At 44.1% G+C, this 23,335-nt stretch overlaps 1 protein-coding gene across 3 annotated transcripts in view; it reads left to right on the top strand.

Annotated features, from left to right (window-relative positions):
• Positions 1–22,473, top strand: part of Tango6 (transport and golgi organization 6 homolog) — a 174,502-nt gene extending 152,029 nt beyond the window's left edge. Inside the window, exon 16 of one of the 3 annotated variants that reach the window (XM_074055760.1) lies at positions 18,562–22,473. In XM_074055760.1, coding sequence (XP_073911861.1) covers positions 18,562–18,738 — 177 coding nt within the window. In that variant the 3' untranslated portion in view covers positions 18,739–22,473. The remainder of the gene's footprint in view (positions 1–18,561) is intronic. The other 2 variants (XM_074055759.1, XM_020175326.2) reach the window with 2 other exon arrangements.
• Positions 22,474–23,335: the final 862 nt, after the last annotated feature.

The following is a 23,335-nucleotide window of genomic DNA, read 5'->3' as shown; positions in this document are numbered from 1 at the left end:
AGTACTGCATTCTAGGTTGTTACAAGAGTCAAATGATCGTATTTTAAAAGCTCAGTAGGTGTTAATATTAATATGTCCCCACAAATATATGCATTCCCTTTCCCCGTTCTCCCTAGTTAACATTACAGCTTGCTGTATCAGCATATGTCACTGTTTATATTATTGTGACTGTTATCTATAGCTGTACCAGGTAATATGCTCTGATTACATTTCTTGTGTGGATTTTGGGTTTCTCTGAAGTTGATCTGTGTTTCAGGTCAACATTTATTACTTTTCTATGAGCCTATCTACTAAAAGTTTATAAATCTCTAAAAGATTCAAACTTACCAGGTTATCTAATAGCTTTTGTTGTTGTTGTTACTGGTGTTTGAACTCAGGGCCTCACACTTCCTAGGCAGACTTGAGCCACACCCCCTAGCCAGCCTTTAATAGCTTCATCTTCATACATTTGTTATTGTCAGACCTGGTTACTTTCTAAGCCTGCTGCAAAATTTAAGAACAAATTACTGCCTGATGTGGTGACCCATGCTTGTAATCTCATCACTCAGGAGGCTGAGACAGAATGATTGTGAGCTCAAGGCTAACCGGGCTTCATAACAAGACCCTGTATCAAAAACAACAAAAGAAGTCACTTGAAAGCTGATGACACTCTTCAAGTACTTTTCCACTGATATAGGACAGTGATGGTCTGGCCTGGTCATTTTATCAGGAGACTCCTTACTATGATTAACTTGAAGTCTCTTCTTTGGGAGTTGGCAAAAAAAAATCTTCTAATCTCCTACGTAGAGGACAGATGCCTGACTATCCTGGAGTAGAAGATCGAGAAGGTGGATGTAGGCTTTGACTTCATCCTCCTGTTTTTCTCATGGCAACCTCATGTGTATTTGTACTCTTGTCTGCCTATCCAGAGTCTTCATGGTTGGACTCTACAGAGGGTAAATCCCAGGTTTCTGCTGTGGATAGGGAGGAGCGTCACTGGAATGCAGTGAGTAGAAAAAGCTCAGACAACCTGAGTACTACACAAACATGCTTTCAGCCGTAGCTTCCACTCATCCCAATTTTAAGAGTCATGGTGCCATCAACTCCTAGTCTTTTCTGTGTTTCTATCATGTTAGGCTTGCTTCTAGGTTTCTTAGACTTAATGAATTAATTTATCTTCTAAACAAGGACACTGTGAGAAAAAATAGAAAAGTAAAAACAAAAAAAGGACACTGAGAGTGAAAAGGAATACTACTAATAATTATATCAGAATATGAGGTGTAAAATATACTATCCTGTGCAAATCAGGACTGTGATTCATCCAGCTGCTTTCTAGAACTTTTGTTGCCATACCTTGTAGTGTGTGTGTGTGTGTGTGTGTGTGTGTGTGTGTGTGTGTGTGTGGTGGTTCTAGGGTTTGAACTCAGGGCTTCACACCTGCAAAGCAGATGTTCTACCACTTGAGCCACACCTCCAATCCTTTTTGCTCTGGTTATTTTGGAGATAGGGTCCAAGCAAGTTTGGATGGAGATTCTCCTATTTTAGGCTTCCCACCTACATCACTGGAATGACCCTACATAGAGGATCTGTTGAGATGGGGGTCTTACAAACTTTTTTGCCCAGGCTGACCTGGAACCATGATCCTCCCTATCTCGGCCTCTGAAGTAGCTAGAATTACATGTGTGAGCCTCTGGCACCCAGCTACCTTGTTCTTTTTTGTCCGGATCACCTAGTGCCACTTTTTGTCCCTTCACTGTTGTTTTAGTAGTGCCTCTAGAAAGAACAGTGACTTGTGCAAATGTTTAGTGTGCCAGCTTTCAGGAGGCAGCTCACATTCTTCTCTTTGTCAGTGGACAAAGTAGGTATAAAAGGCAGGTGTGACTAGTCAGAGTTAGGGTTTTTTGGTTGTTTGTTTTTGTTTTAAGGCAATAGAGAGACCTAGTTTGAACTAGGTTAGGCAAAGGGGAACTTTTGAGCCTATTGGATCCAAAAAATGGCTGAGCAGCCATGATGTGGAAAAAGCAGAGGTGGGACTGGGAGTCAGAGACTCAGAATGAGAAGCTGAAATGCTGGACATCCTGTCTGCCTCTCTGACATTTGGCTTCCTATGGCACCAGCACGCACCCTGACTGTGGCTCAGCATTGCATTTATAGCCAACGCTCAGATTCCCTCTTTGGTCCCAAGAGCAAAAATTCCAGGGAAGAGACTTAGTGTTCAAGCTAAGATTGCACATCCATTCCAGTTCAGTCAACTTGAGTGGCATATGTGGGAGTGCTGGTTTGTGTCAAATCATGTTTAGCCTTCACCATAGCCATTTGTGAGAGGTGAGGCTGGGGTCAATGCCTAGAACTAGAGGGCATTCCCATGGATTTCCTCAGCAGTTACTTGGGCAAACCCATGTGATGGTGGTGATGGATTTGAGAAGCAAAGCTGAAAAGATTTAGCAACTACATAGTGACTGTAATTTAGTGATATAGTGCTAAACTATAAATGTTCAGCCTTTTTGAGTGATAACATAAGTGACAGTTTGGAAGGCCTCACATTTAAAACTGCTCCCTTTCTGCCTGTTCTGCATAGTCATTTACATAGATCTACATATGTTAGACCTTGGTTTGTCTTTCTCTTCTGTATCAGACTTAGGATATCCTATTCTATAGGATGGCCTTCTTATTCTAATGGAAAGAGGCCAAGAAGATTCACTTAGACTTTTACTTTATTTTATTTATTTTATTTTTTGACAGCATTGGGTTTTGAACTCAGTGTCTCATGCTTGCAAGGCAAGTACTCTACCACTTGAGCCACATCACCAGCTCTTTTTTGTGATGAGTTTTTTTGAGAGGCTGGCTTTGAACCACAATTCTCCTGATCTGTGCCTCCTGAGTAGCTAGGATTGTAGGTGTGAACCACCAGCGCTTATCTCATTTAGACTTTTAAAGTCACAGAATCTTAGGATGTTATTGGTGAAGAGACCTTAAAAACAATTTATATATCACAAAAACTTTCTTGGCATACTAACTTCATGAGTTGCTCCTTTGAAATAAGGTCTTCATGGTCACATAAATTTAGAAAGTGCTGCATACAACTCTCTGTGGCCCTCCTGGAGATTCAGTGCATATTAGTCTATTAAGGAATCTGAGAAGTCCTGAAGCAAAGAGAACAATTTCCTAAGTTCATTTACCAAGGAACCCCATTGCCACCATAAGCAGGCCAAGTAATGTTCCATGGAACATAGTTTGGGAAAGAATCCAACTGTCTAGTTTTATGAATGAGGAAACTAAAGCTCATGAAGAGACTGTAGTTATAATTTTCCAAAGCTAATGCCAGGAAGATTTAGCACTCATTTCCAGTTGTTGCTGGTAACTTACATTGGCCAAGTACTAATGAAAGTATAGTGACTTCCCCACTCTTCCTTGTACATAACGTACTTATTCATTTGAAATGAGGTTTGTTATATCATCCACAGTACTTAGATACATCGTTAAGGTGAGTTGGTGCACAGATTATGCACAAGGTTTGCAAAAGTCCACTCGTTCAGCCTCCTTTCTCTAGATCAGACCAGTGAGCTTTCACAATAACAAATATTATAGCAAAGGTTTTGTAGTGCCTGCTCCCTTTCTTAAATAAAATGCATAGCTTCTTAACCTGCATGCATATTTTTAAATCAATATAATGTCACAACTATAATATAAGGAAGAAATAAAAGTTAGTAACTCATAATAAAATGTGTATTTTAATGTATAGCTGTCTAGGCCAATTCCAAGACATAATGAACTATTCAGTGTTCTCACAGATAGAATCATTGTGAATGTAACAATTACAAATACAAATTGATTCAGATGTTTTGTGTTGGCAACTCAAAAGTACAACGACTGACACTGAGTAGCCTGATTTTCCAAAATGGTAAATTGCTCTTGGTAAAATTCTAAACAAATCAAAACAGTATCTTTCCGTGTATATGATAGTTGCATTCTTGAAAAATTCAGTGTGTATTAAAACTATGAAAACCACCCAAAATATTTTTACTGAGTATTTACTATATGACAATGCTTATAGCTGAGTGCTTTCCATGAATTCATAAGAAATCTATTCAGTTACAGTTATAATGACCCTATTTTAGAATTGAATTTTTTTTTTTTTTCAATACTGGGGTTCAAACTTAGGGCCTCAAGCTTGCTAAGCAGTTGCCCTACTGGTTGAGTCACTCCACCAATCCCAATGTTCCCATTTTAAACATGAGAAAATTAAGACACTGAGGTGTCCCACCACTATCCAGTGGCAGAGCAGTAGGTGAACCCAGGCAATGTGGCTTCAGGACTCACTGTCATGTCTTCCATGTCCCCATTGTCTGAAGGACTCAGAAACTGAACGTGCAAATCATGGCTAAATAAGGCTGCTTGTGAAGCCGGAAGCCATGATATCCAAAAGGAATGTGGACCAGGCCACTTCCTTAGAACTCATTTACCGTCTGCCCAGAAGAATGATAGAAGAATGGTAGGACAATGTTTGGGCTAGCCTTGGACTCAGCTGCCCTGTCCATCAGGGTCTACCAGCAACTCTTCAGAGAGTAGAGACAGGAAGCAACCTGGCTGCTTTTATGCCCTTCCTCAAGTTCCACTGTCTCCTGCCAAAAGTACATAGATTACGCCATCCAGCAACTTCCCATAACATTCACAGTACTGGAAAAATCCAGGAGCAAAGAGAAACCAAAAGAAACCAAACATCATTAGGGCTGCCAAGATGTGGAGAAAGAGTCCTGGGACTTTCCCTCCTGCTCTCCAGCCTGACTTGGGGATTATTTCTTCCTCAGAAAGTGATTAAATACGATGGGCCGCTAGGTGACAAAACCTTTTTTATCTTTGTCCTCCAAAAGATAGGAGTTCTGACTATGTGTACCCTCCTTGCAGTGACATGAAATGACTGTTCAGACTGATGCTGTGGACTCTATTCCAGCTCATTGCTCATTACCCTGTACTCTGTTTGCTCATGGCAAATCTGCTCCAAGTAGGCTAGTCACCAGTGACTCATGACTGTAATTCTAGCTAATCAGGAGGCAGAGATCAGGAGGATCAAGGTTTGAGGCCAGCCCCAGCAAATAGGTTATGAGACCCTGTCTCGAAAATACCCAACACAGAGCTGGCGAGTAGCTCAAGCAGTAAGAGCACCTGTCTAGCAAATATGAGGCCCTGAATTCAAACCCCAGTGTCACTGGAAAAAAAGAAAAAATCTTTTGCTGGGCCAGTTTGAAGCCAATAGTTTCTGCAGAAACCCACCACAAAAAAGGGCTAATGGAATGACTAGTGGCAGAGAGCCTGCCTAGCAAGTGTGAGGCCCTGAGTTCAAACCCCAGAACCACCCAAAAAAAAAAAAAAGAAAGAAAGAAATCTGTTCCAAATAAATTCCACATCCTCCAAGGTTTAGTGCTTGCAATAATATTGCTAACACTTCTTGAGGGCTTATTGAACGCCACTAAGCTCTTCAGTCCCTATCTCCTAAATCCTAACAATCTTGTGAGATAAATATGCTTACCAACGCTATAGTTGAGGGATCCAGCAAGTTTACATTTAGATACTCAGGCCACACAGCCAGTAAAAGGTAGAACTGAGGGTGCCCTAGGCTGTCTTACTAACAGCCCAGCCGTTCTGAAGGAATTAATTAGAACAGGCCTGAGATTGTACTTGAGGAAGATAGGAACTATTACAGGTATGCTGGAATAAAGCCTGGTTCCTGGGACTTCTGTCTTTTACCACCAGGCTTTTTCTTTCTAGTTCTCTGAGTTGATAGGTGTTCAGTTACTCATGGTAGTAAGAGAACTTGAGCCAGAAAGATCTTAAAGTATAAGTTTACTGAAGTCCAGTCCCTAGCTAATACCATTTCAGTATTTCTTGTGGTCAGGAAGCTAAATACCAGACTTCTGTTGGGCATATGTGCCTCATGTCTATAATCCTAACTACTCAGGAGGCAGAGATTAGGAGGATCAAAGTTTGAAGCCAGGGCAAGAGACATACAAGGCCCTCCATACTCTGAATTCCCTTGTTTTCTGTGACTTTCTGTCCTGCTTTCCCTCAGAGACCCTGAAACCTTCATGGCAGCCCCACAGTATTTGCCTCCACATCTTTGTCCACAGGCTCCATATGCCTCAAATGCCTTCTTTCTCTCCATCCATCCATGTGATGAGCTTATATTCATCCCTTGGGGGCTCCTCTTAAATGTGCTTCTTGTGAAAAGCCTTTCCTGACTTCTCAGATAAAGTTAGTCGTCCGGCTCTGGCTCTTTCGTTGTTGGCTCAGGAATGTAGATTCTGTAGTGATCAGGCCTTATATCTGTGCCAGCAGGAGCCTGTGAATCCCCAGTCGTCCACTTTTACATCATGAAGGGAGAGAATGCATGAAATCATTTCTGTAAGAGGCATGGGATGCTTCTCTTGGAATTCTTTTTTCCTCCTTTTGTGATAAATAGATGTCTTAGATCTTAAACTGGAAATTCTGGGACTTCCAAATTCTTCTAGTGTTCAGGTTTCCCAAGAGCAGAAGTTGTCTGAACAAGTTCTCTAAAGGATGAAATTTTACCTCCCTTAACTTGGAAATGCCTGCGCTTTTTTCGGTTGCAGTTGGGTTGTAGATAGGCTGTCCCCAACTCGGCTTGGAAGAGTCCTGAGAGAACGTGACAGACTGAATATTGATGTGCAGCCAGAATTGGTCTACATTTCAAATTGTGACTTCTCACTCTATCTATCTGTCTATATATATAGATGCTGTCAGAATTTTAGCACTGTATTTCCCTTAATTCTTCCCATCTGGGCAAAGGTTTCTACTGTAAAGTCAACTCCCCCACAGCTGAGGCAGTCTCGTTATCTTACCCTTCCAGTTTCTTGCAGAATGAATGTCAGTAGCCTATGGCATTCTCTTGTCTTCAAAATCAGATTGCACATACACACAATTGAGAGCGAATTCTTTTAATAGTTTGGCAAGAAGGTACAATCTGTTTGGGAAGTTTGAGTTAAGGCCTTGAACTTGCTCAGTGTATGCCAACAGAGGCATGCCCAAATCAAGCTAGACCCAAAGCTATGTGACCAGGGCAAGCTGTGAAGATTCAGGGTACCCCACAGCAAACTGGCACACCAGACCTTAGAATGAGCTCTAGCCCATATGCTGCGCTCCCTTTTCCCTCACCAGCCAGGCATCTTCCAAACAAGCAAGTCTGATGGTACATGAAAAGGACCAAGTTCTCCTCTGCATATCAGATTTCCTAGTAATGCACACATTTCAAGGGAAGGTTTGTAAGCCAACTACCAGTACTCACACTTGTAATCCTAGCTACTCAGAAGGCAGAGATCAGAAGGTTCAAAGCCAGCCAGGCAAATAGCTCTCAAGACCCTATCTTGAAAAAACTCATCACAGAAGGAAGAGCTGGTGGAGTGACTCAAGGTGTAGGCCCTGAGGTCAAGCCCCATCATTCGCTGGTAAATGGATGGAATTGGAGAACATCATTCTGAGTGAGGTTAGCCTGGCCCAAAAGACCAAAAATCATATGTTCTCCCTCATATGCGGATATTAGATCAAGGGCAAACACAACAAGGGGACTGGACTTTGATCGCATGATAAAGCAAGAGCACACAAGTAAGGTATGAGGATAGGTAAGACACCTAAAAAACTAGATAGCTTTTGTTGTCCTCAATGCAGAGAAACTAAAGCAGATAATTTAAAGCAACTGAGGCCAATAGGAGAAGGGGACCAGGAGCTAGAGAAAAGGTTAGTTCAAGAAGAATTAACTTAGAAGGTAACACACATGCATAGGAAATCAATGCAAGGCAACTCTCTGTATAGCTATCCTTATCTCAACTAGCAAAAACCCTTGGTCCTTCCTATTATTGCTTATACTCTCTCTTCAACAAAATTAGAGATAAGGGCAAAATAGTTTCTGCTGGGTAACGAGGGGGTGGAAGGGAGAGGGAGGGGGCAGGGGGATGGAAGGGGGGAGAGTACGGGAGGGGATGGGGGAGGGGGGAGAAATGACCCAAACATTGTATGCACATATGAATAAAAAAAAAAAAAAACAAGGTTTTCAATGCTAGACCTGACATACAGGTGAGTTCTTGCTTGTCCTCTAGTGAATCTCTAGACCTTCCTAAATCCCTTTCCCTGATTTAAGAGCTGGGGCACTAAGGCTTGGAAAGGACTCAGCTCAGTGACTGGATGGAGTTAAGCACTCAATAAATGGTAGCAGTAAGCCATTTTCAGGTGCTGTCCAGTCCCACACAGGAGGCTTTAGGTACAGAAATGAAAAAGAACTGTGCCACCCTCAGCAGGTGTCTGCATGGAGATCCTTGGACCAGGAACAATGAAACCTGGTCCCCAGACATGTTGATTGAGTACTCTTTTGAAGGCTGGGCTCAAGACCATTTTGCCAGTCTCTACTATCATGAGCAGCAGCAGCCCACTGCCTTTGCACAGGCGCCAGCCATTTTCCCTGCTGTCTTTGTTCTATTTCAGCGCCTGTGGGGGTGCAGGAAAGCAGTTGCCTTCCTCAGGTTGCTATTTAAAGATATTCTGAATGTTGCCACTGCTGTTCCTACCATTGTGGCAGTGGCTGCTCCTGTACCTGCCACAACCAGATGCATGGTCTGTGACCCGCAGACGCCTTGGGTAGCCCCCCAGAAGGAGCTAGCCTGGGACCACGCCCATTAGGTGTCGGGAGTGTGACTGTCTGCTTTTTGTTTAGGACCCCTGAGCTGTCACCCCTGCCAGAGGTTAACAGCCAGCTGCTTGCTGTCTCACTCTTAGTCTTCATACTACCTGGCCTATCTATCCCTGTAGCATTTTTGGCACTTGACCAGTTAAATGTTTCTCCCTTATTCTTCCATGAAAATTGTGCATGATACCCCCCATCCCTTTCCTACCCCATCTCCAATTCGCACTTGGGATGCTCTCCCCATTTAACAGCCAGACACAGTCCAGAAAGGGTAAAAATGCCATTTATCTCTAGGCCCAGCCTAGAGAAATAAAAGGGCTTTGAAAAGCTCAGTAACCTCCAGTTAGTAATAAAGCCAACCTTCACGTCAGTGCATCTGACGTTCTCTGTCAGGCTTGGCTAGAAATCCCTTAGACATTAGTAATCGTGCCTTGCTTTGCTGACCTCCCAGTGCGTTCAGTGCAGTGTCTTAAAAGCCTGCTCTTTCTCTTTGAATTGGCCCCAATTTCTTTTTCAGAGATGCATCACAGTGGAGGTTTGGGTTTTAGCAGGACAACATTCTTCTTCAGACCAGATCCCCAATTGCAATCTGGACTGCAGCCTGCATTCTGCTTTCCTGATTCCTTTCCTTCTCATTATCTTGGCGAGACCTCTGGTCTCGCTGACCCCAAGTCCAGCTCTTGCTCACTGGCCCTGCAGAATTCTTCCTGGTGCCCTCAGTTCTACACAGCAGCACAGCTGCAAAAAAGAGTCTCACATATATTACCTCTGTTGATCCCTACAACAAACATAAAAGGTAAGCACTACACATACTTCATGCTCCCTGCTTCACAGCAGTGAAAATAATAACCACAGAGATGCAGAATAGTGTGGTGGCTGGCAGAGTGGCTCAAGCGGTAAAGCCTAGCAAGCACAAGGCTCTGAGTTCCCCCAGTACTGCCAAAAGAAAAAAAGAATTGTGGTGATTAATAGGGAATACCAGTTCCAGAGTCACACTGCCAAGGTTTGAAGCCAGGTCTGCCATTACTAGCTGTGTGACCCTGGGCAAATTGGAGATGACAATAGTACCTTCTTGGTGTGTTGTGAGGATTAAGTGAGTTTCTATAGATGAAATGTCTAGAACTGTATCTGGCACATATCAGGTTCTATGCAAGGATTAACTATCATCATTCATTCTTTCATTTCTCAAAGACTTACTACTTGCCAGGCTCTGTTCTGGGCCTCAGTGAAATGATAGCAACAAGCTGAACACTGTCCTGGCTGTCACAAATGTCACAGTATTAGTTGGTTGACTGACAAACCACCATTTATTTAGCACCTACCATGTGCACATCCTTGTGTTTGGATCTTTACAGACATTGGTTTTTAACAGCCTTCAAAGGAGGCAGTGCTATCCCCATTGTACAGAGAGGATCCCAGGGTTCCAGGAGAGAAAGCAGTTGGCTCAAAACTCCCCAGCTAGTGCCCAATGCTGATGGTTCATGCCTGTAATCCTAGCTACTCAGGAGGCAGAGATCAGAAAGATCACAGTTCAAGGCCAGCCCCAACAAATAGTTCTTGAGACCCTATCTCAAAAAAATCCATCATGAAAAAAAGAACTTGCCAGGCACTGGTGTCTCACACCTGTAATCCTAGTGACTCAGGAGGCAGAGATCAGGAGGATCACAGTTCAGAGTCAGCCTGGCCAAATAGTTTTCGAGACCCTATCTCGAAAACACCCATCACAAAAAAAGGGCTGGTGGAGTGGCTCAAAGTGTAGGCCTTGAGTTCAAGCCCCAGTACCGCAAAAAAAAAAAAGAAAGAAAGGAAAAAAAAAAGGCTCCGAGTTCAAACTGTATTGCTGCCAAAAAAAAAAAAAAGACTCCCCAGCTAGAATGGGGAGCTCCAGATTCTTCATCCAGTTCACTTGCCTCCAGTCCGTTGGGTCCAGCTATGCACATTTGCTCCCTGCTGTCATGTGAGCTCCTGAGGCACTGCTCCTAGTCATCCAGTACTTAGCATAGTCTTCTGCACACAGTTTGGGAAATATTTGCTGAGTTTTCTCTATTGATGATCCTGAACCCTATCCCATGACTCATCTATTCACTCTCCTTCCTTCAGCTACGAAGTCACACATAGGCTTTCCTTCCTCCCTCCCCTCCTCTTCCTTCCCTCCCTCCTTCCCTCCCTCCCTCTTCCTCCTCCTCCTTCTTTCTTCTTTCTTCTCTCTCTCTCTCTCTCTCTCCCCCCTCCCTCTCTCTCTCTCTCTTTCTCCATTTTAGGGTTTTTTGTTTTTGTTTTGAGCTTCTCTATGTAATCCAAGCTGGTTTGGAGGTTGCAATCCTCCTGCCTCAGCCTCCAGAGTCATGGAGTTACAGACAGGTGCCACTATGCTCAGCTCACACATAGATTTTGATGTGGAGGCACAAAGGTCAAAATGAGGATTCTTAAATGTTGGACAAAAGTCAGAGGTTGGTACGTGCCTATAGTCCTAGCTACTTAGAGGGGTGAGTTGGGAGGATTGCTTGACCCTGGGAGTTCAAGACCAACCTTGGATAAAGATTGGAGAAGGAGAGGGAGATACTATATAGTGAGACCCTATATTAAAAAAAAAAGTTGCTGACAGGTTCATACCATACCTAATGGTTATTCTAACATGTTTTTAAGCCAAACAACTCAAATTTTGGGTCTCTGCTTCCAGGATCCAATCTAGAGAATCTTTTCATCTTCCTAGACAATCTCCAGCAACTAGCTCCAGTTTACCTCCTTTCCCTTGTCCTCGCTGCCTTTTATTTTAGTGTCTGATTTCTCTGTTATTCCTTGTTTGTCTTTGTGCCTGCTCCTTGCTCACTCCATAGCCAATAAGGGTGGTTGATAAGATTGTAAGCAATTTAGGTTTTTTTTGGCAGCATTGGAGTTTGTACTCAGGGCCTCATGCTTGCTAGGCAGATGATCTGACCAATTGAGACACTCCACTAACCCTTTTTTGTAATGGGTATTTTCAAGATAGGGTCTCTCTTTTTACCCAGGCTGCCTTTGAACTGCAGTCCTCTTGATCTCTGCCTCCTAATAGCTAGGATTACAGGAGTGAACCATCAGTGCCCAGCTATAATTTAGTTTTCTTTCCTTTTAACTTTTTTTTTTTGCCTCATGTATTGGCAATCATTCTAAAGAAGATTGAATTTCTAAGTACAATTTGTATGTGCTAGCATTTAAATTTTTATTCCTGTATGTTTAACAACCCATTTCCCCATTAAATATTAAGAAATTACAAATGGGTTAGGGGTATGGCTCTGGTAGAGTAGTTGTCTAGCATGTGCAAGGCCCTGAGTTTGATCCCCAGCACTGCAAGAAAAGAAGATTGGAGAAGGAGAGGGAATGTGGACATGGTAGTGCAAGCCTATAAACCCAGTTACTTGGGAGGCTAAGCCAGGAGGATCAAGAGTTCAAGGACACCTGGGCTGCATAGCAAGACCCTATCTCAAAAAACAAAACAAAAAAAAACAACAGGTGCCAGTGGCTCATTCCTGCATTCCTGTAATCCTGTAATCTTAGCAATTTGGCAGACTTAGATCAGGAGGATTGAAGGTCAAGGCCAGCCTGGGCAAAAAGTTTGTGAGACCCAATATCCACCAATAGTTGGGTGCAAGTGGTACTCTTCTGCCGTCCCATTCTACTTGAGAGACTTAGATTGGGAGGATTGGGGTTCTAGGCCAGCCCAGGCAAAAAAAGTTTGTGAGGTACCATTTCAAATGGGGGAAAAAGCTAGGTATGGTAGTGTGTACCTGTCATCCCAGCTACAGGGAAAGCTTAAAATAGGCAAGTTTCGGTACAGCCTGGGCAAAAAGTGAGACCGTATCTCCAAAAATGACTAGAGCAAAAAAGACTGGAGATGCGGTTCAAGCAGGAGAGCTCTTGCAAAGGAAGCATGAAGTCTTGAGTTCAAACCTCAGTACCACAAAAAAAAGAAAGAGAAAAAAAAGAAAAATTACGTATAGAAAAGCCTCTGCAAACCCTTATCTTTCTGAGTCCTTTTTTCTGTGTCTTATTTGTGGATCATTTATATTATCTTATTAATTCTACATAATAACAGAAGTTAAGTTCCAGTAGTAAAATCACATTGAAATGGAAATGACTTCTTAGATATTAAAGTAATTTTTTAAATATAAATGAATTTACTCACTGTTAAATGTCCTTATTATTGGAGCTTGTGTTAGAAAGATACCCTTGGGCTGGCAGAGTGGCTCAAGTGGTAAGTGCCTGCTTAGCAAGTGCAAGGCCCTGAGTTCAAACCAAAAGAAAAGCCGGGCACCTGTGGCTCATGCCTATAATCCTCGTTACTCAGGAGGCAGAGATCAGGAGGATCTCGGTTCAAAGGTCTCGAGACCCTATCTTGAAAAAAACCCATCACAAAAAAGGGCAGGTAGAGTGGCTTAAGGTGTAGGCTCTGAGTTCAAACCTCAGGACTGCAAAAAAAGGAAAGAAATCCTAACAGATGGGTTTTTTGTTCCTCTGTTTCCCAGATATTCTGGATTATGGTTGTATAGCTTTTATAATCAAATAAACGAATACATTTAGGAACTAAAAAGAAGAAAGATATCAGCTATTTATTTCTTTTGATCTGAACTCAAGGATACAGCCACTTCAGGGATGTTCTGGCCTAGCTGATTGAAAAGAGTCAAACACTGTTTTCCTGCCTTCCATTGAAAGTGCACCTGTGTGCCCTGGGCAGTCTTTTGTGCACATCGTGCCTTTTCAGTGAGCCCTGCCTTTTCCTGTCTTTTCTCAGGCACTTCCAACCCTAAAACTGCCCTTGTCCCTGAGGCTTCAGCTTTGTTGGTTTGGAAGAACTAGCACCTGGAGAAAGGGAGGGGCAGAGGGGAGAAAGAGGGAGAGAGAGAGGGTGTGTGCATGTGTGATGCACTCTCTAAATATAATTTTTTGATAAAGCTCCTGAGCCCCACCCCCTTCTAAAGAGTTTTCAGACAAGGAATCTGGGTACTTTAAGCTATCCCTGGCCAGGGGCTGAGGATGTATAGCTCAGAGGTACAGCATGTGCAAGGCCTTGGGTTTGATCCCCAATACCAAAAAAACCCAGAAGCTATTCCTAGCCAAAGAAATTTTCATGGTGAAAATGCTTCTTATAATCACCTGCTGCTGAGACAGCCACCCCACTCACACTTACCACCTCCTCCTTCCTCTGGAGTCCATGGGCTGGATGCAACAGGATGAATGGCAGGTGTGCTGAAGTCTTAATGAGAGGTTTTCTCTGCCGGATTGCCTACATCCTGCCCACCTCAGAGACTCCTTGTGAGTAACTTTACCTTTGAACTCTCCTTGAATTCAGCCCCTGATCCATAGGATTTGGTGACAATCCCTGGCTGGCAGGAAGCTTTGATCCTTGGGGAGTCCAGAGGAAGTCCTGTGATGTGTGGGATCCCTGGAGTTACAGGGATTGGGGAGAAGCTAGAGGGTGGGTTACCAAGATAGACCCATTAATTAAGAAGGAGCCTTTGCTTAACACTCAGTTAACCTAAAAAAGGAGATCCGGTGTCTGATAACAGGAGCTCAGCACCCCTCAAGATGAAGTAGTGTTTGTACAAGCATTATTGTTATTTTAAGGACATAGTGGTAAGTGAAGGGAAAATTCCTACCCACACCCCAGAGAGAACAGAACACCTCAGAACTTCCCCCTTTTAACAAGGTAAAGCTGTCTTTGAATGTTTGACATTATAGCAAAAAAAAAAAAATCTCTAAGATACTTCTGACTAGGTAAAAGATTCCTTCCGGGGGGAAAAAGATGACCATGTAATTAACAGTGGAAACTCTAAAATTTCTGTGAGTGACATGCAGTCCACTGAAAAGAACGTAGAAGACTTTTCTTTCGGCTGGTTTTGCTTAGAAACTGCCTTTCTTTGAAGTGACTGGGATGAGGAAACTCACTAAGGCTTCCCAAAGCCATTCTTGGTACTACCCAAAAAATGTCAGAGTGAAAGCCCTTTCACGTGGAGGTCGTTCCTCCTCCCCTACCCACCTCCAAAGGTGAAATGACTTCCTTTGCTTGCACAAAATCACATATGCATTTACCTCTCAGATGGAGACTGCTGTGCAGTGTATGTGCCTGCCTCCCCGGTGAGCTGGGACTGCCAGAGGGGCGGGTTCGTGCATTATTCACCTTTTACATCATCAGCATATGGCCTGGGCATGACACAGGCTCCTAATAGTAATTATTGAATGAGTGAGCAATCATGAGGTAGTAGCTGTGGGAAGTCATCCTCTTTCCCGAATCATCTCATTTTTACACTGCCAGGAAAGATAAGACTTTGAGGAGAGATAGGACTCCTCACATGAAGATAGGTTATAAGTGGGCAGGTGGGCTGTTGCCCTCATTAGGGTCGGAGACTTGTCTTTAAGCTGACAGGAAGCCTGTCAGGCATTGGGCAGCATCATTGTGAGGCTGACTCACAGGACTCAGGCACTTAATAAGGTGACACTGGACAAGAAGCATCGAGAGTTAACAGGGTTGACTTTATAATATGCACGGTCTGGTACAAAATCAAAATTCAGGGTCCCTTGGTAAAAGAGGAAAACTGCCACTAATGGTAGTGAAATATGAAATTTTTCCTTTCTTCCAGTTTCACATTCTTGACTTGTGATGGTGCTTATTTGCTATTAATGGTCTAAGTAGAGAAGAACTAAAATGTGAAACTATTAACATGAATTGTACATCTCATCTTTGTTTTGTGCAATGCCAATTTTTTAATGCAAACATAAAAGGACTTAACTTACTCACACAATCACCAGAATTACACAATTTGTATTTAGCCTGTACATGCATGTGTATTTCCTCCTTTGCAGAATAGTAGAAACTGCACAAAATGAATTCAGCTATTTTTATTTCACTTCTTGATCCATGCACATGCTACCGACACCCTCTACCTTTGGTTTACTGATTTAAGGATTGAAAGGAAGAAAGAACGACAGGTTGTCCTGATTCTTTCTGTGCCATCGTTTTTTGATGTAAATGTGTGTCTACAACAAAGAAGTAAATAAGTAGGAAAGGATGTGATACAGGGTTCCTTGGTCAACCGTGTTTCTTGGAAAGCCATTGCCTTCTTTCTGTGTTGGAAGCATGTTCCAGAGGGGATGGGAAGTGGGCCTCTCCAGGCTGTCAGTTCCTCCATTTGCTCGGTACTCAGGGTAACTGACATACTGACTTGGTACTCAGGGTAACTGACATACTGACTTGTACTTGATTCAAGTCTTGTTGAATTTCTACACACTGAGAATCTGCCAGAATTCTGTGATCATGGGACATAATGACAGCTATAGGCAAGTGTGCTAGTTAAGAATGGTGGACACACAAATTACACATGTCTCTCTGCTCACTTGTCTCATTAGATGCTCCATTGTCTCATTAGATTTCATTAGCAGAAGTTCAAAGACAAAATTATTAGGAATTTTAATATTGTAACAGCAGATCATTTTAAACCAAAGCAGCATGGGGTCTGCTTAGCATGGGACCTTGTGTGACTTCACATATCCATGAAGCCAGCCCTGGTTGTCTGGCATTGTTTCACTAGACCTTAGAATTTGAGGATTTTACCAAATGAGAAACTGGCCAGAAGTAGCCTGTGCACCTTCATTCATTCATAAATATGATATGGTATTGCCATTATGATGCACTTGATCTACACTGACACAGCCACAGTGTCCACAGCACTTATGATCTAGTGAGGAAAACCATTGTTAAAGTATACAATAGTCATACCCCACCACCAAGAAATAAGTACAATTACACATACATATTTAAATTACAATTGTGATGGGGCTACAAACAACTACAGGAGGTAGCCAGGCGCTGGTGGCTCATGCCAGTAATCCCAGCTACTCAGGAAGCCGAGAGCAGGAGGATCGAGGTTCAAAGCAAATAGTTCCAAGAGACTGTATCTCAAAAAAACTCATCACAAAAAAGGGCTGGCTCAAGGTGTAGGCTCTGACTTCAAGACCCAGTACCACAAAAAAAAAAAAAAAAAAACTACAGGAGGGTAGGAAGGAATCCCCGAGGAAGTGGCATTTTGAGCAGAGGGTATAGGAGTTGTAGGGTGAAGAGGAAGTGACAGTATCCCAAAGTGAGGGAACAGCATTGCAAAGGCATTGTGCTGGGAAGGAGCTTTGCTCAGAAAAGGCAAGAAAACCCACATACAGCCACAGCTCATGTAGCCAGAGGGAGGCCAGCTGTGGGAAAGACAGGTCTGGGGCTTGTTCTGGGGAGCCTTCCTTCTGCCTTCATCCTCCTCCTCTCCAGTACCATGCTGATCAATATCATCAAAAGGCAGAAAGGTGGACTGGAGGCTAGACTCAATCGATAGAGCACCTGCCTAGCAAGCTCAAAGCTCTGGGTTCAAACCCAGTACCACAAAAGGAAAGAAAAGGACAGGGTGGCAGGGGAGCTGAAGGGCTGTTTCTGTATTCCTAGAGCAAATCCAAAACATGTGGTACTGCATGCTGAATGTGCTTGTCTAGAATGCTTGGGGATCCTGGACCCAGACCATGTAATTTTCAACCACCAATTCACCATTTCTCATTATTTCTATTTGCCATCTCCACTTCACTGTTCCTAAAGTGTGACCTCCCTTTCTCTGACCTCTCCTCTCTCTCTCTCTCTCTCTCTCTGCTTTTTTAAGGCCTTACCATGTTCTATTCTGTATTGTCTTTATGTGCATGCTGTCTTCTCTTTCCTGCCTAAGTCTTTTAAGGGCAGGTTCTAGTTGTGTTACCTGTTAATGACCTGAACAAAAATCTTGGCCTAAGCCAGGCCATGGTGGTTCATGCCTGTAATCCTAACTACTTGGGAGGCAGAGATCAGGAGGATTTCAGCTTGAAGCCAGCCAGGCAAATAGTTCAAGAGATCCTATCTTGAAAATACCCAACACAAAAAGGCTCAAATGGTAGAGCACCTGCCTAGTAAGCATGAGACCCTGAGTTCAAACTCCAGTATCAGCATAACAAAAATCTTTGCCTAGAGCCTAGTGTGGTGGTACTTGCCTATAATCCTAGCACTCAAGAGGGAAGCAGGATGGTCACAAGTTCAAGGCCAAGGCCATAAGCCAGGTGCTGGTGGCTTAGACCTGTAATCTTAGCTACTCAGGAGGCAGAGATCAGGAGGATTGCAGTTCAAAGCCAGCCTGGCCAGATAGTTCACAAGACCCTATCTCAAAAATAGCCAACACAAAAAAACAGATCCTGGTGGAGTGGCTCAAGGTGTAGGCCCTGAGTTCAAACCCCAGTACCACCAAAACCAAACACAAGTTCAAGGCCAACCTAGCTATATAATGTGTAGTTTTGTAAGGTATTATCTTTACAAATAATACCCACAGTGGCTGTGGGTCTGGCCTTGGAGTCCTCTAGTTTCCCATTGCAGAGTTGCAATTGAAAAAAAAAAAGTGTTGAGTTCGGAATCAGAGGAGTCATGAAAACAGAACTTTGATGGACAATTGTAAAATTTACTGTAAAGGCAGTAAAAGGCAGGGCCGCCGAAGAAATAGCCTCTTAGTGCCTGTTTTGGTGTTGGCAGAAGGCTTTGTGGGGAGCTTGGGAGAAAAATGCTATAATTCCTTGCTCTGGGAACATTCATATCTAAGCAGTCTTATCTGTCTGTGGTGCTGAAGCCTCTGCCATGCTTTGGGACTGAAGAGAGAGCCTGGGATCAGTACTTGGTTCCGGGAATAAAGGCCACGTAGTGAGGCATCTGGGGTAAGTGAGAAATACAAAGGAAAGCTATCTCAGGACAAAGTGCGGTGGCTGGCCCTCCCTCCTCTCCAACCTGAGAGGACCATGTATTGTCTTCTTAAGGGAGCCTGAGGGTTTCCTCCCAGTAGACAGATGGTCATGACCTTTTCTCTCTCATGCAGGTGCTGAAGGACGTCCTCAAGGATCTCTACCACCTGCTGAAGCACGTGGTGCGTTTGGAGCCCGATGACGTGGCCAGGCTCCATGCCCAGCTGGCCCTGGAGGAGCTGGATGAGATCATGAGAAACTTCCTGTTCCCTCCGCAGAAGCTGGAGAAGAAGATTGTGGTCCTGCCATAGATTTGGCTCCAAAGACGTGGAGGCAGGGAAGGACCAAGCAACCAGAACAATGCTCATGCTTTCCAGCAGGTGGCCTACTGCCTCTCTGGTGTTGGCAATATGGCAGACCCTGAGGCCTCACGACACTGATCACTTGGTTTTTCAGGCCGACCTTCAAAAGCATCAATCTAGCCACCACCCAGTCCAAAGTGTGTTCAGTTGAAAGAAAAAAGAGCACAAATATTGACCTGCACATTTTTTGCTGTCCTGTGGCATTTAGAAATGAAGTCACCTGATGGAAGTAAATGCTTACATGACTGAATTGCAACTTTAGAAGTTGGTCCTCATAGGTCACATATCTAGATACTGTTTCATGGTGAGGTTATTCTTCCTTGTGATAAGGAGCAGGCAGAGCTAAGTCATCTTTGGCTGCTAACAAGGCATCTGAGTATGAGTGCTGTTGGGGAGAGAAGGCAGTAGTTATCATAACATGCAAAATGGAATAAAATTATCTGGGCTGGAAGGCCAACATGTCTGAATCTGGTCCTCTGGTACTGAGATGCAAAGCTGTGAAGTGGAGAAGGCTTTGATCCACTGAAGAGAGAATCAAGATGGTCAAGTCATCCAGAGAAGGATGAGCCCTTTTGTCCTCTGGGGCCATTTGCTTTTGCTCCCTCAGAGTCCCTGTCCTTCATTTAATCCTGTGCTCCTTTGGAAGGATGAATGCTGAGACAATGGAGTGGTGCTAAATGCAGGCAGGAAGTGTGTTGCACCCTGGTGGCCTGATGCTAGGTTTATTGGAACAATTTCACATGTAGAACTGTGGCCTTCACTTCAGGTATTTATATATTTTGGCCACTGTTTTTTGGTTTGTCTGTTTTGTTTTAAATGGGTTTTGAAATAGGGTCTTGCTATATAGCCCAGGCTGGCCTTGAACTAGGTGTGTGTCACCACACCCAGCCTGGCCACTGCATTTTAATTGCAGCTAAAAGAGATGACAAAAAGGAGAAACCAGCTGGCTGCTTCACATAAGCCTTCCCTAATGTCCACATCTTGACAGAGCTAATTCAGAGTTCTTGAACAGTCCTCAGCTTTGCAGGACTAGGTATGGAATTTCATCACCAGACTTTATCCCCATTCTCTGGGGTGTCCAGATCCAGGGGAAACGAAAACACGATTTCTAAAACCGCAAGTGACTGAAGTATTGACAAACACCACCATCTTCCAGTTAACAGGATAGTTCTCTTTAGCTAGATTACACCCACAGTTTTCAGCTCAGAACCTTCATGGTGGGTGCCTCTTTACAGAGGCCATTGTATATACAGTTAGTTTACTGAGCAACAAATAAGAACAGAAGTAGATTTTTTTTTTTTTTTTGGAGGTACTGGGGATTGAACTCAGGGCCTCACTCTTGCTAGGCACATGCTCTACCACCTAAGCCCCATCCCCAACTCATAGTTTTGTTTGTTCGTTTGTTTGTTTTGTGGTACTGGGGATTGAACTCGGGGCCTCTTGCTAGCAACAGCTGTACAGCTTGGGCCATGCTTCCAGCTCCTAGACATTTTTAAGGAATATGTCCATTCATCTTGTGTAACAGTTTTCATTTCTGTCTGTCAGATCAAGATTGTCTAGGACTTGGGACATGGCTCAAGTGGGAAAGCGTGCCTACCTAGCAAGTGTGAGGCCCTGAGTTCAAGCCCCAGTACCACCAAAACAAACAAAAAGATTATTTAGTAAATCGGGATTGGAACTTTCAAATCATAGAGGGTCTTCTTTGGGCCAACTGGATAAACCAAGAATTCTTAACTTCATAGGCTTCCTTTAGATGTATGCAACCCACTTTTAACAACCAGATTGAATATGTTAGGTGATCAGTTTAACTTTTTACTTTATTTGCATCAAATAAAGTTCCAGTTCCAAGGATACATCCAAATTGATCACCTTGATTATAATGAGAAACTCTCTAGTCTAAAAACCTTGAGCACGTCACAGAGCACCCATGTCCCTTTATCTTTGTTAATAAATTGCCTCTTCATTTGAACTCATTGGCAAGGGGCTAAAAGCATTTGTTCTTTATTGATTTGGTTGGATTCTGTTTGAGAGAGTGACTTTTTCTTTCTGACTTTGTTACCAAATTCAAGGAGAAGATTCCTCACTGTAACCCTTCTAAGCATGACAAAATCAGGGCAGACAGATTGGCTCAAGTGGCAAGCACTGTCCTAGCAAGCATGAGGCCCTGAGTTCAAGCCCCAGTACTGCCTAAATAAATAAATAAGAAAGCACAAGCTTAAATTTTAAAGGGCACAGAACGCAAAGGTCCTAAGACTTGGCAGAAACAAAAGTGACTCTTCTATGCATGATAGAACCTCACACCTCCTCCCATCTCTTCTCCCTTATAGGCCATCTTCTTCCTGCTGCCCTCCACTTCCTTCTCTCCACTTCTATCACTGAAGTTCTCCTGACACTCCCCCTTACAGTCCCCTCCCTTGCCTAGTGGTTTTCACCCAGACTCTCCTATAGCACCCACTTGGTCTTTCCTTTGGCCTGTCCCTCCTCCTGTCCTTTCTCTTTTTGGTCACTTCCTCCTCACCCAAAGCCCACTGTCCATACCTGTTGGCTTACCACAGGTAGCCCTGTTGTGAGAGACATGAGGGACCCAAAGCAGGGACAAGGCTGAACCTGGGGATCTCCTTCCTGCTTGTTCAGGTTAAACTTCCTGAACGTTCTGGAGAGTTTCACTTCTCTGCTTTGTTTTTCTTCCTCCTTGGCACAGACTTGCCTTTCTAAGTTTCTCAGTTATTTATCAGAAATCTCTTTCACTTTGCTCCTTATCATCCCTCCACATACATAATTCCTCCATTCCTTTGCTCTCCTAAGGCTCTGCCCACCTTCCTTAGCTAAGAGCAGAGGTGCCAAGAAAGTGGGAAGCCAAATAAATGACTCTTTACGAAGCACCTATGTGCCAGGTGCTGCCCTGCACAGCAGAGAACAAAACAGAGGACCCTCATGTTTGGGAGGTAGTGGAGGGAGGCTGACAATGAATAAGTAAATGAATTACGTAGAAGGTCAAGCAGTGAGAAAAGCTATAGGGAGAATAAAATCAGAGAGGAGGCTGGGGAGCATGTGGGATGGGAGCTGTGAGTCCAGGTAAGTCGTGCACAGGTGGCCTTGCTGAGAAGTTGATATCTGTGTAAAGGTTGGAAGGAGGTGAAGGAGCGACTATAGAGACATCCAAGAAGAGCATCCCAGTGAAGAAATAGCAAGTTCAAAGGCCCAGGTCAGGATAATGTACCAGGTTTGAGGAAGAGTTGGTCCCTGAGCAAGGGAGCCAGGCACACACCTATTTTAATGCTTCGTCTCAGTTTTGGAAAGTGCTTTTAAGCCAAGATATTAAGTGCTGTAAGATACAGGAACTACACAGAACCATACGCAGCCCCCTCCTTCCACCCTCAATCAAAAGAAAGGAGCAAGCCCATTCCTCTCCGCCCCTTCTTCCGCAATGTGGCTTTAGTTGCTCCTCTTCTCTGGCAGCAGAAAGAGGACAACAAATGTGTGACTGGGCCCTTGGTCCACCACCTGCCCTGTCCCTTTGTGTGAGAGGGTACCTGAGTGAAGCGTTGCCTGCCACCTGCCAGAGACTCTCACTTGCCGTTTGCGGCAGTGGAAGAATGGCTGTGACATGGGAAAGGGGTCCCTTTGTGGAAATACGCTGGGGGATGATTCATCTGACCCAGACAAAACCAGAGCGTTTGCAGGTTTCCCACAGAAACCCAAACTTAGCTGGGATGCCATAGCACAGGGTGTGGAGAAACCACAGCTGAGTGCCAGGGTGGGCTGGGAGAACTAGCTTCCCTTTCCTGACCACTGCAGGGGTAGTGCTCTCTCTCTCTCTCTCTCTCTCTCTCTCTCTCTCTCTCTCTCTCTCTCTCTCTCCCTCTCCCCCCTTCCCCTCCCTTCCTCCCTCTGTCATGCACACACCAGCAGCAGCAGCAGTCACCTTGAGGGCCGGGCTGTGTCCTCAGCAGGCTAGGTTCTGCAGTCCACACAGCAGACTCTGCAGTGCGCAGCACCCTGGCTTCACACACCACTGACAATGGAACCTCCACTTGGGGCTGGGACTGTGGCTGGCTTCCTGTAGTCCCCCTGTTGCCTCCCCCGCTGGCTGGCTCAGGACTGTACTCTGTGCACATGCTAGCAAAGGAAGCAGTGTGCAAGCCCTCACATTTTTCCGGTTAGTGTCCTGTGTCCCTCCCTCAGCTCATCTCAGTAGCTCTGTGATGAGGCCTCAGTTTTTGTGCTCCCTCAGGGTGACCCTCTGTAGTCCCCATGGAACACACAGTAGAAAGATAAGTTGCTCTGTGCTTCCTTTTGTTTCGGAAGTCTTTCCATCCATACCTAGTCAGATGCTCACAGCTCCCTTATGGAACAGGGAGGCAAGCTGTTTTCCCCCTTTGGTAGCATTCGATTCTAGGTCTCCTGGGTCCCAGCCAAGGTTCTGATTAAAAGACTTTCCATGAAATAGTGTGAGCATTTGTTGGATACTGAGAGAGCTTCTTCCCCCACAAAATGAGCACAGAAACAGAAGCAAAGGCTTTTTTTTTTCCCAGTACTGGGGGTT

Source organism: Castor canadensis, chromosome 15, assembly GCF_047511655.1.
Source record: "Castor canadensis chromosome 15, mCasCan1.hap1v2, whole genome shotgun sequence".
NCBI lineage: Eukaryota > Metazoa > Chordata > Mammalia > Rodentia > Castoridae > Castor > Castor canadensis.
The sequence above is the reverse complement of the archived record's forward strand: the minus strand, read 5'-3'. Positions and strand labels throughout refer to the sequence as shown.